The following is a 14,143-nucleotide window of genomic DNA, read 5'->3' as shown; positions in this document are numbered from 1 at the left end:
CTCACACACACACAGCCAGCTTTCTAGTCACGCTATAGTAGCTCCATTTTTTTTGGCATTCTCCTCGCAGCTGTTCTTTACAAGTCAGATCTTGAATAGTGGTAGACATTGGCTGTTTGGTTTGCCATTCAGTTAGAGCTCTCTGAAGAGACTTCTGTGTTTGTATGTCTGTGAGAGAGAGAGAGAGAGAGAGAGAGAGAAAAAGAGATGTCATATATACAATACCACAACATTGTCTTGATGCGCTGGTTTTTCTTATTCTCCTCTGGTTTGTATTTCCCCCTTTCTTTCTTCCTTTCTTTCTTTCTTCCTTTCTTTCTTTCTTGCCCCCTATCTGCCTTTCTCCTTCCTTCTGCCTAACTTCCCGAACTGAGTCTTTTCCTCACTTGAAGAGAGATAATGAGTTTGATTGCATCACCAGCAGAGTCATTTGACAAAGAAACTTTAGATTAAACAACACTTTGATCATTTAAAAAAAATAGGAAGAAGTTGTCAGTGAAAAATAGTTGTTGCCACGCATTTTGCTGTTACCGTATGAAACACAGTTTATTTTATATTATTTTATTCCATCAGTTTTGTATCTTTTTAAGTGGTAAATCATCCATGGCAGAGATTAGCTCAGAGGGAGCACATGGTCCCAATAGAGATCGTGTCAGTGTGGGGTGAGAGGCCAAACAACGTCCAGTCTGAGACGTCACGTTTTGACACCACCGAGTTGGGAGCAGGTGCACAGCCACAAGCCAGAAGATTGCAGCCAGTTTAACACTTTCACAGTTACTTTCATGGATTGATAGGAGGTCTGGTGGGGCGAAATGTTAATGAGATGACTCATACTGGCTGGAATTAAGCAAAAAGGCTCATTGTAAATGCATTTTCGCGTCATCATCACAATAAAAAATGGTTGCACAACGACTGTATAAATCTGGACAAACATTGGCTGACGATGAACATGAAAGGTCATGTTTGATTATTTTGAGAAATAGAGGAAAACAAAGGGTCCTGGACTCACTGGTGGTTGGAGGGATTTGGTGAAAGAGCGTGTGTGGGCGCACTCGTGTTTGTAGGTGTGTGAGCCCCAAGCGTCTTTGTGCCTTTTTGATGGACTCAGCCTTTGTTGCCACTCTACGTGTCACATGCACATGCACCGACACTGAGCAACTGAAGCACACACGCATATCGACATGCAAGTTGGCTGGTTTTTCACACAATAGAGTCTCCAAAAAAAGAGTTTTTTTAAAGAGTTTTTTTAAATTCTCATTTCTGGGAGGTCATTTTAGATGTTTTGAACGTTATCTGGGATTTTGGTCCATCCAAAATGCTCCCACAACCTAGAATGTCCTCATAAGTATAGTGGCTTGCCTATAGCCAATCCTCACAAGCACGGCTAAACCAGATCACACACATGCAGGCAGCTACCATTGGCTCTGCAAAGAGGGTCCCCTCCTGTCCCCATCCCTTCCTGCCTGCAGCTGCTGGCCAGCTTGTCAGTTCCCAGGCATCAAGCCATCAGAGATGACGCCTCCTAACGCCACCAAGTGGTAATCGCCTGTCCTGCACCACTCACCAACAGGCAGCAGTGGCTGTTTAGAGGCCACCAAAAATGTTTATAGCTTCATTTATGGAGTTTGAAACTCAGTGCGCGTGTGTTTAAGTTGAGACTGAAGGTTCAAACCATATGATAAAGCCACATTATGGAATGAAAACCATGTCATATAAGCTGTGTATGCTGTTATGCCATCATGTTGGTTGTATCACAGCACCTCTATTACACTGCATGACATTGTTTTTTTTGTAAATTCACTTATATTCTAGATTACGGAAATAGAGCACTTTAATAGAATGTTTCTCGCCAAGAAAGTGCTGCAATTATTAATATGGAGCCCCACAATTCTGGGGTAATGCATTTCTTATCACAGAGGTCATGCAAAGTGCTTTACAGGCAAATGATAAGAAAGATATGAATGTAAAATTACAGACAAGTTTAAAACCAAAAAAAAACAAAAAACATTAAACTGATTAAAAGCTGTGGAGAGGACGGTCTTCAGCTTAGTTTTTAAAAAATGGCTACTGTTAGGAAATATCTCGGTTCCAAGGGGAGCTGATTCCAGCAGTGAGCAGCGTAACGTCTGAATGCTGTTTCACCACATTTGAACTCTTAGCACACCGCTAACTGACCCGTCCCTGCTGATCTGAGACCCAGCTTGTCCACGGCAAACAGATCTGCCATATATATTGAGCCCAGACCATTGAGTGACTGAATTAAAGACAATAAGTCGGGCCTTTAATCAATTCTACATTTAACTGGAAGCCAGTGCAGGGATCTAAGAATTGGAGAAATGCCTTCTCTTTTCTTGGTGTGTCACTATTCTAACTGCAGCATTTTGAATAAATTGGAAACAAATGAGTCAATGAGTGAGCAACTTCAAGGATAAGGCTGGCATTCCATGAAAAGACACACCAACTATGTGGTGGTCTGTTTCGCAATACTTTCGGACTTCTCCAGGCTCATTCTGAAGATGTAAATAAAAAATAAAAAAAACAGGTCATATAAATAGTTCAATCTTTTTTTTTTAAGTAGTGATTTGAGTGAAATGATTGGGCACTGCAGTTTATTTGCAGATCTTGTAAGGGGGATCAATCCATCGTTTGTTTTGCTCCTCTGTTGACACAAAACTAAAGCATATCTCTTGATTCATCCTTTAAGTCAAATGATGAGAAACAAGATAAAAAGCTACAACAAAACAGGTCACAGAATCAAGATGTCGGTGTCGGACGTACCCTGATGGCCTCCCAGTCTACTGTGTGTGTGTGTGTGTGTGTGTGTGTGTGTGTGTGTGTGTGTGTCTCTGATGTGGGTTTGTTTGTGGATAGTATGCCATGGTCTCAGTATGTCCTCAACCTCTACTTCGACTGCGGGTTCAAAGTCATGTGTATCGGAATGTGTGTGCATACAGTATCCTTGCTTTGTGTCTATGCGCACAAGTTGTGTGTGTTGTGGGATGGAAAGCGGAAAAACTACACAGGTCTGGACCTCATTAAGAGTAATGTCTGGGAATTCAGGCTCTGAGCCGTCGTCATGTCCACAGTCTTCTTATCATGGGAGGCAGCGTGAGGAAAACAATGGCTTATTAACGTGTCTTTCAGTTTTCCAGGTCACATAGCTTGCCATGAGAGTCAGGAAGATCAACGCACACACACACACACGCTAATACTGAGCGGTTTTGCAGCAAACACGTTCAGATGCAAGCCTGTTACTGACATGCACACGTCTGATATCTGTGGACTTGAGACGTTTGAAAGGCAGGTACATCATCTCAGCCGGAATCGCTGTTGATCGTCTTCTCTTATCTCTTCAACACCCCCCCCCTCCCTCATCTGTTCTTAATTTGTATTCACAGGGAGGGTTCTCTGCTGTCTGATGTTACATAGATGAGAATTGGGGGGGATTTGGGGGCTCTCTCTCTCTCTAGCAGCTTTTTAAAGAGGCTGAGGTATCAATCAGGTGCTGATGTTACACTGATGCAATGTTTCAGCCTTTGAGGTTACTTCTGGACACCGCGCTGCTTTTTATCAACTCACCCAGCAGCTAATTAAGATACCAGTTGTCATTTGACAAATTATAGTGTGAACTAATGTGCTAAGATGGCTACATGATGTTTGATTCTGTATTAATTAGGGGCTTTCTGTCAGGGACTTAAACATGTTAAAATGTGACGAATGATCTGCTTGGTGCTTTAAAGTGAGGCAACATTGAGTTGGGTCCATGGTCACTGAACCGCATGAATCTGTCTGATAACGCGGAGCGACTAGAAATCACAAAACCCATTTTATAGTGCATTTAACCCGTTTATTCTCATGCTTTTACGTGCAATTCAAAGCATTCGCCAAAGAAACAGAATACAATAAAAATTGTCTTCCATTTTGAAAATGTTCATTCAAGAGTGCAATTATTTAGTATAAATAGAATACAATACCTCAGTGTTGTAGAATATAAACTCTTTAAAAAAGTGTTTCTAACCAGAGTATGAAATATAGCAGGAAACAGACATTCATAGATCAGCAGGTGCACAGCACTGTCCCCAAAACCCAAGGATAACATCAACAGTTTTCACTCATTATAAATATATATATATATATTAAAAATTAGGCTACACGTTGTACTACAAGTGTGCAATCAGCCCGAGGATATATGATTTTCACATCCAACAGCATAAATATCACAGTAGTTTAAGGACGGGGTGATTATCCCACAGTAAGGTGCACGGTTGGTTGGAGTCGGCTCTTTTTGAAATGCTGTTTCAGCAGTCTGATTTAAATTGCATTGTAAGTAATGAATAAGAGAAATAGTATTTGGACGCAACAAAAACGTATGTCTTGATAAAAGAAAAATAACATAAAAGTTTGAGAGCTGATGTCACAAATGTGAATCAGAAATGACTCCACAACCCTGCTTAGAGGTGACAAGGCGCTACGGGGCGGAGGCTGACTAGTTTATCTTCTTGCAGTTTGTCGTGTCCGCGTTCTCCGACTTCTCTTTGGCTTTGAGCGATCCACTCTGACCCTTGACACGAGAAACCGGGGTAGTTTTCTCCGCTGCGCCATTCTCACCAATCTCTTTGGCTCCGGCGGTGGCGGTCGTCCCGTTGGTTGCGCCGTGATCGACGCACGCTTTCTGTACCTCGCCGGTGAGGGCATCATAAGGGGAGTGGCCGGCGAAGAGGGTCTTGTAGACGGCCGACTCGATGGCGGCGAATGGCGAGGAGGAGGAGCCTGTCAGCATCATCCTCGACTAAAGAAAAAGACAAATGTGTCAAAAGCAGAAACAAAATGTCTTATTAGGTTTAGAATTTAATTTATAGCAGCAGCTAGAATCACTATATTCCAATTAACAATGGATCACATGACTACTTGTATGTAAAAGGACTTGCTTGTAGTGATGAACCTACAGAGCAGTATCAGCTGTCGGTAATTTGTCCCTTTTCACTGAAGTAATTAGGGGATGATCTGCATCATCAGGATCACAAACGAATAAATAGAAGATTTGGACGCCAGACTTCTGATGAAATGCCTCTGCATTAATTCGACAGATCAGAGACGATGAGAGCTAAAAGAATGGGAGTTGAAAGAAGACACGGTAGATTTATCTGTGTCTCAGTCAAGAGCACAAGTTTCCCAAAGAAGAGAAGAGAAGAGGGAGGATGATGCAAGCTGTTGAAAATGATGCAAAAGCACCAGCCCTGCGGGTAACACCGAGCTAATGTGAGTCACCACAGCTCAAACTTCAAAAAAAGCAGAGGGAGAAAGGTCATTTAGAAGACAGGACGCCACAGATTTGGAGGGATCCACGGCACCAAAACAGTCTACATACCCGAGTTAAGATCAAATAATAAACTAAGAATGGTATGAAATCTTTTTTGTATGCATCATCGGTTAGCAAATTGCCCAAAACGTGCCTTCCTGTTCTGCATCTGAATCACTCGCACCGTGGGCGTTTATTCTCACGGTCACGGTGTTCGGGTGTGAGCTACACACTGACCTTGTTGACGACGGTGAAGACGGTGTAGATGAGCATCAGGTGGTGCGTCTGGAGAGGCAGGTAGTGGGTCTGCTGCAGAGCAAACAGCACCGCTCCGATCAGGGTGATCTTGGTGGGGCTGAACAGACGTGCAATGAGAGAATGGTTATGATATAATCTATGATCAAAATCAATAAATAGTGAGGGTGATCACTGTATCCCCAGATTTGTTAAGTGTTTTAGAAAATTGTCTTGTTCGGTAGATGAGAATATCAATACATTGTCATGTCTATAAGGTAAATATAAAAAGGTACAACCATGAGCCAATCATCTTATATTATCTAATGGTCAAACAATAATATCTTGTTTGCTGAATCCATGCAGTGTAACAATGACAAGTTGTATTTTTACATGAGGGGTTGTGTGCCAGACTATTTATTGTCAGGCAAAGAAATGTCATGGAGTCATTTCTTAAATAAACACATTTCCCAAAATGTCAAACCATTCCTCTCAGTTTGACGTTCATACGAAATACAACACAATACACTCTCAGTGATTTCATTGAAAATGTAGTTTTATCGATATATCAGTGGTTCTGTGCTTATAAGAGTCCTGCAGAAGACTTACTACGACATCTTTAGGAGCTCATTAGTCTCGGGTTTCCATACACCTCGAACAAGCTGCTCAAAGTTACGTATCAGACCACCTCCAGCACCTAGTGGGGGTAAGAAAAGAAAAACGTATGCTTGATACAGATGGATGTTCATAGAAATAATCCATTGAAGCATCCTTCTGCATGCACCGTCAGCTACCGACCTTTAGCCCACCCAATGGCAATCATAACCAGCAGGCTGTCTTTGTATTTGCTGTGTGCCAGGGTCACCCCCCCAAGCACCTTCCACGTCCTGGTCACTTCCTTCATCACCGACAGCACCAGCCGGAGAGGCAGCAGGGCAGAGCAACAGTACACCAGGTCCATGGGGCAGTAAAACACTAGGTACCTGAAGAGACACATATGGCTCAAATAAAGAGTGTACACACACACACACACCTCAGATACCTGCTGTGTGTCCACTATGTGTTCATTAAACATGTTGACACTCGTATCACCTGCCAGTTTCTGTCAAGTACCTGACTTCACCAGCAGAGGGTGCTGTGTAATTATTTTGAGGAGTGTAATAATATGTGCCACCAGTAGAGGGCACCATAGGCTTCATATTAAGAGGTGGGAACTTGACAACAACCTCTCTGTTTCATTCAATCTCTTCCACATGTCATGCTCCCTTCACAGGAAATGAAGTAGTTGCACATTTCTTCACAAAAGTTGCAGAGGGCCTCTCTCTAACCCTGCAAACTGTCTGCTCCCCCTCCTCTTTGCTCTTTTCTCTGTTTCAAGGTATATTTACCAGGTGATCGACGCAAGCAGAACACCGGTGCTGTTGGACAAAGGTGCCACCGCGGGCTCGGCCAGCATGACGGCAGACAGCACGGCTCCACCAAAACAGAGGAGCATGGAGCTGAACCAGCAGGCTAAGGGGCTGACTCTGGAGACCTCAAGAACACCTGCACAAGAACAGAAGCATACTCGTCAGCAGGATCGCTGTGACGTGGATCTCCCCGAGTCCCTTATACGTGGTATATTTACAATACATAAGGTATTAGCATTCATACAGGGTCTTTTAACAGCCTGGGAACACCCCTGCAATCACTGTTGTTGTTGCATGTTTACCATAATAAGCATTAAATATAGTCTTTATTGTAGTGGAGGGATTTATGTGATGACAGTAATAATAGAGACGAGCTTTGTGGATACAAGGAACATTTAGTCCAGCCCAAAAGGTAATTTGTGAATTCCAGTGGTGGTGTAGAAACGCATTTTAAATTTAGCACAAAGAAGTGGAGTTCAACACGTTGGTCTCTTCCCTGTGTGACGCACGAGTCTCCAAATCCCTGTAGCTGTGTTAATATTAACTAGTCAGCGGGAGGTCTGTCAAGCACAGTAACATTATTGCGTAGTTCAAAGTGCAGAGGCACGGCATTTATTTGATCAATGCTCCTTATGTGTTTCCACCATAAAGAACTCCGTATTCCTTTTTTTCCCCCTGAACCCATTTACACACCAACTACTGCAACATCACGGGTTTTAGTCAACTGAAATAGCAGGTGAACTGCTGTGTATTAGGATACTTCCCTATGGAAGGAAGGTCTGGTGTTACTATTATCCAGCCAAAGCTTGAGATGTGTTTATATAACTATTGACCTTTGCAGAGATGGTCCAATATTATCTAAAACCGACTCGTCCAACCCTACCACTAGAATATTCCTGTTTTCCTAAACTCCAGACGGGAAACGCTCAGTCGACACTGAACCACCTGCCCAGAGTCACTATATGGCCACACACACAGGACCAGACTGGTAATCTGAGGATTACAGACAGATTCATAACTCTATCCGCCTCCTCTGCACACTCCCAGAGGATTCTGTCTGCTCGGCTCACTTTTTAACTTTGCCCACGCTCGAAGAATATGGAAATAATAGACAAGCGGTGGAATTCACCACTTTAAAAAAAAAAAGTGCACAAAGTTGTGGACTAGTATTAGTTTTTCAATGAGACATCGAACAATATTATCTTTTTGAACAGTTCTGATGCTAACATAGAACTTTAAAATATTAAAAGTACCAATACAACAATGGAATAAGGGATAACCATGCTTTAAGTTATGGAACTACTATTCCCATAACCTGTTGGCTTTGAGTGATGTAAGCAAGAAGGATAATATTGCCATGGAGTAAATCAGCTGTGGGTTACAACTCCCTCCCCATTTGTATATTTGTTTACATTTTGGCAAACAGCATAATTTAAAGTATATTGAATTAGCTGTTGATATTTCCTGTTTGCAGTGTACCCATGAATGTACAGATGGCTATTCCAAGATTCCTTTAATACTGAAGAAAACTTAAAAAGGTGATGATTCGAATGCAAGTTCTGGAGATATAAGGAGCGATTTTTTTGAATGAGTCATAAGTAGATGTCTGAGTGTTTATTTGTTTGTACTATTGATTTATTCTGAGATAATTATATCCATGGGAAGTGTACGTCACGCTGAACAAATGTCTATTAAGTCTGTGTTCAGATTTGAGTTACGACTCTGAAGTTTACATGCAAAAATCAGGCACTAAGAGTTTTATAGTACCTTTAAAAAATTCCTCATCCGCTGTGTTTCACAGACACTGCTGCTGCTCTAACCACTGACGGTGTTTGTGAGTGGGCCTAAAGTAACGAGCTTCCTCTTTTTAGAACACCGGTATGCACCTGTCTCCTTCGGTGCACACAGTGTCCTGACCTCACGTCTGTCCCTTCATCCCCCCCATCCCCCCTTTAAGCTCTCCCACGCCCCCGTGGGTAGGCGCCCCTCACAGTTCTGAAAAGCTCTGCTATATACCAGAAAGAATAGTAGTGAGTGAGTGCAATATGGCTTCAGCTCCGAGTGGTTACTGCATGCAACTGCAGCATCAAAAGCACAGTGAAGTGTCAGTGTTAACAAATTCTAGTTATTTTCGATGACACAACGAGACCGTTTTTTTCCCTTTTGTGTGTCTGATGTAATGGACGTTTCTGGTTTAAAAACTAGCTGCCACAGTTAGAAGAGGAGGAAGTTTAGGGGGGGGGGGGGAGCACCCAAAGAGTCCCTTCCTCCTGTGAGAGCCTCAGCCTACATGAGATAAATGCTCAGTATCAGTGCTGTTGGTCTTATCGCAGTTGTAGCACTGAGTTCACAGGGTGCAGCACATGGCTGACATAGTTAACAGGGTCGCTATGTCATCCCTTTTAGTTCCAGAGTGAAACAAACTGCTCAGTGTCAGAGCCTGACAAAAAAGAAAAAGAAATAATGCTTTGTTTACATTTTACACTGAAATATGTCACTGTGTTTGGACTGCTCTGACCTGCTGGGCTACAAACGCACCCTTACCAGATCAAGATCCTGTTTGCTGGTTTGCGTTTAAGGAAATACATTTGCAAGTCAAATTTGGCGAATACAGGCCAAGAACACCACAGCTGCAACATGTCATTCTGGTTTTTTTTAATTCCTCTTTTTTTCTGAGAGGAAAAAGTATATTTAGTATTTTCAGTGTCTATTCGTTTAAGTCCAGATCTTTCACGAATCGAACTCAAAGGAGACGCGTCTTGCAGCTGAGAAACAGTTCAGTTGTTGCTGCTGCAGCCTGATCAACAACCAGGACGGCATCACGCACGCACGCGCGCGCGCGCGCGCGCACACACACACACACACACACACACACACACACACACACACACACACACACACACACACACACACACACACACACACACACACACACACACACACACACACACGACATTCCTCCTCAGTCTTGAAACCGGAGAACTTGAGAAGAAACAAAGTGGCTTATCCCCGGTTATTTTTGGCCTTGAAGAGGGAACCACTGATCGACTGTCCTCCTCCGCCCGATACAATCCACTCACAGCAATGTTTAAAATAACTCCACAGTAAACCGCACAGATGGTGTCATGGAAATGTAGAGACCTGGCGAGCGCGTTTTAAATCCTCAGGCTGCTGGAGAAGAGTTAACATATATATAGGAAAGAGAAAAGAACGGGTTGAGAGTGGTTTACGGCATTCCTTTAACTTTTTTGGGGAAAAACAAGAACTTCAGCTTGCTCCCCGAGTGTTAAATGTCTTCTTTATTCCAGTTTTATTGAATTTATTTTGCTATCCTCTCCGTTATGTGGATTTTGTGTTGCGTTTGCTGATCTCTGGCATGTTGTTTCTCTATATTGTCCCTCTGTGTATCTGTCGCTCAGCTACAGATAGATGGATGGATGGGAGCAGGGGACTACGGGTTAAAAGGTCACGGGAGCTCAGATGCTTCGCGAGGCAAGTTCATAAATAGACCGTAGATTCACAGCAGCGGGACTACAATGGAGTGCGTGTGTGTTCTTATAAGTTGTGTGTGTGTGTGTGCGTGTGGAAAGTCGACTCTCTGTGCAGTTAAAGTCCACCTGTCCCTGTAGACTTTATCTCAGTCACATAACACACTGGCTCAGTGCCGGCCTTTGGTCTGAGCTGATACAATCAACTGTTACTCAGCAGCAGTGTGTGCTTTAAAGTTACAATGTAGCTTCTTTACATTCTAATAGAATGTAACTGTTTTACATTCTAATACAATGTAACTTATTTAGATTCTAATACAATGTAACTTATTTAGATTCTAATACAATGTAACTTCTTCACATTCTAATAGAATTGTCTTTTGAAGATGAACAGGACATTTTTCAGTTTCAAGTAATGACTGGGTTGTTCCTTTCAGTGCTGCTTTAGTATTGATCATGTTTTGATATTTGAGTCATGTTGTGGATGACCAGATGGAGTTATGATGGTAGCAGTCGCCCAATTGCAGATTCAGCTTGAGCAAAACCTTTGCCTATTGTGTTCAAATCAGGCCCACAGGAGTTTACAAGGCAGGTGTCCTTTCTCACAACACTGACCTGATGCATCAAGTGGATATTTTTGCTGAACATAATATTATGCATTTGCCCTCTACATCCTCTAGTCTAATGAGCATACTTATAAACGCACTGTTACAACTCCTTCATAGTGTCATATGGCTTTTCGGAGAATTATGATGATAAGTTCATAGTAGATGCAAAAGTATACTTATGTACAATATGTTATGTTGAACATTGTTGCTCCTGGATGGATCACAGCCAACCCAATTATTGTCAACACAGCTCCATGTCCTTGGTCATGGTGGCCACAGCACTTAAAAGAATAAACTTCATAATTCTCAAAATTCTGACCCTTTGCTTTTGTATTAACAGCATTTACTTGTACTTTTACTTTCAATACTTAAGTACATTTAATATCAGAAAATTACTTTTGATATTTAAGTACAATAAATATCAGATACTTTAAGACTTTTACTCAAGTAGTATTCTAATCGGTGACTTTTACTTTTACTGTGGTCATTTTCCAGTAAGGTATCTTTACTTTTACTCAAGTATGGCTTTTGGGTACTTTATACACCACTGCTTACAACAAGAAAGAACACAACAGAAGTAGATCGAGATTATATGCACAACTAAATGTTTTCACATTAACATATAACCCACTAACTTTAAGCCTGTTGTCATTTATCTTAGCTACAACACAACCCCAGTGCTTGCGTGGCATTCTGGTTTTGTTCTTGAAACACCGGGACACCATGAGGCATATATTGTGGAAGTTTCACCAGAACAAACTCTTGCCAAACCTTGTGCAAATAGAAAATAACGTGATGAAACCTGCAAATGGCGTGCCATGTTATCACGCGCGTGAACTTTGCGTCAGCCACTTATCTTACCTGGTTGCTCCCTCAGAGCCATGATTGACACGATGTAGTGCGCCATGTCGAAGTATGGAAACATGGACAAGTTTGCAAGTCCGTGGGACAACTCGTCCAAAGGCAGCAACTCCAACAAAGCCATCTTCTTCTCTTTTTTTTTAAATATAAAAACTCTTCAGCAACAGGAAGCGATAGTCTAGTTGATCTCCGCGAGTAGTTCGAGGGGAGAAATAGGCACCGGTCCAATTCGGAGCATCAGGGCTTCATCCACCGCCTGTAAAGTCTGACACAAGCCGGTGGCCCAAACAGCTGTGTGTGTGTGTGTCTGCGGATACTCCGTCGCCAAGTTGCTCGCATCTGTAACGCCAGAGGGTGATGGTCGTCGGTGTTGCCCCATCGGCGACGCTGTCATCGGCTCATAGCCGGAATTCCTGCTCAGTGTTCCGCCATGCCAGTGATGTGGCGGGCGGAGCGAGCGCGGCTGTGGGATTGGAGGAGCGCGAGCACGGGCGAGCCACTCACGTGTCACAGTGATGGCTCTGTGAGGCGATGCTAACAAACCCATGTTCAGACAAACATGCTGGGTCCACAGTGTTGGGACTTGTTTAACTGTTTACACAAACAGCTTCCAGGCTGGAGCGTACAGGTAGAAATGCTATAAAATATAATTGATATTATGTATTACATGGTAATATTGTTGAAGGTATTTTAGGTCTGTATGATGTTTTTTTTACATTTACTGTATGACACAGTAAAACAAATTCAACACAGATTCAACACAGATTCAACACGGATTCAAACTGTGTCGAGGAGGGTGGAGCTGGTTGATCCTTTTTGAACTCCTTTTGTATTTGTCTGGTCATATCATCAGATCAGAGTCACTGCAACATCAGTGCTTTCATGGTACATTCCAAGACCTATGGGTCAGTTGTACTGTACATCATTTGATGTATAAAACAAAAACATTTGTTCAAATCTATCACAAAATGGTTTTGTGCATTAAAACATTCTCTACATGTGCAAATTAGTGAGCTAGTCTTCTGGCCAGCATGAGCATGACACCTGGTGGTGGCTCCTTATTCGTTTTTTCTTTGACTTTTTAGAACCAAATTGGAATAGAATCAGATCTAATAATAAGTGTTCCGTTACAGTGTGGTTAATTGGCACAATAGTAGCTTTGCGTGCTAATATTGAGACACTGACACATCGATCCTCATTTTATTTCTGAATAAAAGCTTTTTGCTACCATATAGCTTGACGTAGCACATTAAGAATACACTTTATCTTTCTGTTTTAACCAATACAGCTGGTTACATACATACAATTAAATAATAAACCTGTACAGAAACAACATGGGGTGCCCTCATGAAGATTTTATTGCACACCTTATAATAGGTGCTGCAGCCAAAAAGCTGTGGTTATGACACAATGTCAGACACTTTGTGTCACACAGAATGAACAATCAGACATCCAATTTGCAACACGAATGCTTGTATTTATTTTGAAGTAGCATCTGGCAGTTTGTATGTCATCGAACATCTCAGTATGGTTCCGATCATTGAAATCAGCTGCACTTCCGCTTAAAAAAAACGTTATTATCGTGCAATGTTTTCAAAGGTATTTGAAGAGCTTTTGAGAAGCTGTAATGTAAAGGTATTGCCACTAGATGGCAGCAGTCTACTACATGTCTCACAATGCTGATATCTGCCCTCATAGAATGCTACTGAAACATAATCATCCAAAAGCAACAGTCAAATAATCAGCAGTATTACACTGATTTCATTTTCTCTTATTAAAAAAAGATAAATCAGCAAGTAAATGCCTACAGAAGATTGTCGTAAAAAAAAATACAGTTGATAAAAAAAAGGCTGATAAAGATAGTCATCAGCGAATAAGGGTGGTGTTCACCTTTTACTGCCCTTTACACAAGCCATTGTGTTACTTGTTGAACTGTGATGGAAACTCCTATTAGAGGTGATGTGATTCCATAGCAGAGAGGCACAATACCGAACATGCCCTGGTGATGATGTAACCTCGTATTTAAAACCAACATCAGAGTGAAACTCCACCCGAGACCACTCCTGTGTTTGTGTTGGTAGCAGACGGCTGAGATGTGTATCAGCTTGTTGAAACCGCTGACGTGTGCACTGTGTCGTCATTGAAAGCTCTACGTTATTGCCAGAGCTTGCATTTTAGATATCGCCCAGCTATATTGTGTGACACCTCCCATAAATATATTATAGGGCCGTGGGTCCATCAGGG

At 42.1% G+C, this 14,143-nt stretch overlaps 1 protein-coding gene across 1 annotated transcript; it reads right to left on the bottom strand.

Annotated features, from left to right (window-relative positions):
• Positions 1 to 3,847: 3,847 nt before the first annotated feature.
• Positions 3,848 to 12,321, bottom strand: tmem38b (transmembrane protein 38B). The gene is made up of 6 exons (XM_079290095.1): positions 11,900 to 12,321; positions 6,922 to 7,078; positions 6,332 to 6,516; positions 6,143 to 6,230; positions 5,537 to 5,654; positions 3,848 to 4,789 (listed from the first exon to the last, which is right to left on the bottom strand). The coding sequence occupies exons 1-6, from the start codon at positions 12,021 to 12,023 to the stop codon at positions 4,487 to 4,489; spliced, it is 975 nt and encodes a 324-aa protein (XP_079146221.1). The 5' UTR covers positions 12,024 to 12,321; the 3' UTR covers positions 3,848 to 4,486.
• Positions 12,322 to 14,143: the final 1,822 nt, after the last annotated feature.

This window comes from Melanostigma gelatinosum (assembly GCF_949748355.1).
Source record: "Melanostigma gelatinosum genome assembly, chromosome: 18".
Taxonomy (NCBI): Eukaryota; Metazoa; Chordata; class Actinopteri; order Perciformes; family Zoarcidae; genus Melanostigma; species Melanostigma gelatinosum.
Note: the sequence above shows the minus strand (reverse complement) of the source record. Positions and strands in the feature narration are given on the sequence as shown.

Coding starts and splice junctions, on each gene's coding strand:
- tmem38b (XM_079290095.1), bottom strand. CDS start 12,023: ATGGCTTTGTTGGAGTTGCTGCCTTTGGACGAGTTGTCCCACGGACTT. Junction 6,231..6,331: donor TGCCATTGGGTGGGCTAAAG/GTCGGTAGCTGA, acceptor TACCCCCACTAG/GTGCTGGAGGTGGTCTGATA. Junction 5,655..6,142: donor GAGCTCCTAAAGATGTCGTA/GTAAGTCTTCTG, acceptor ACGTCTGTTCAG/CCCCACCAAGATCACCCTGA.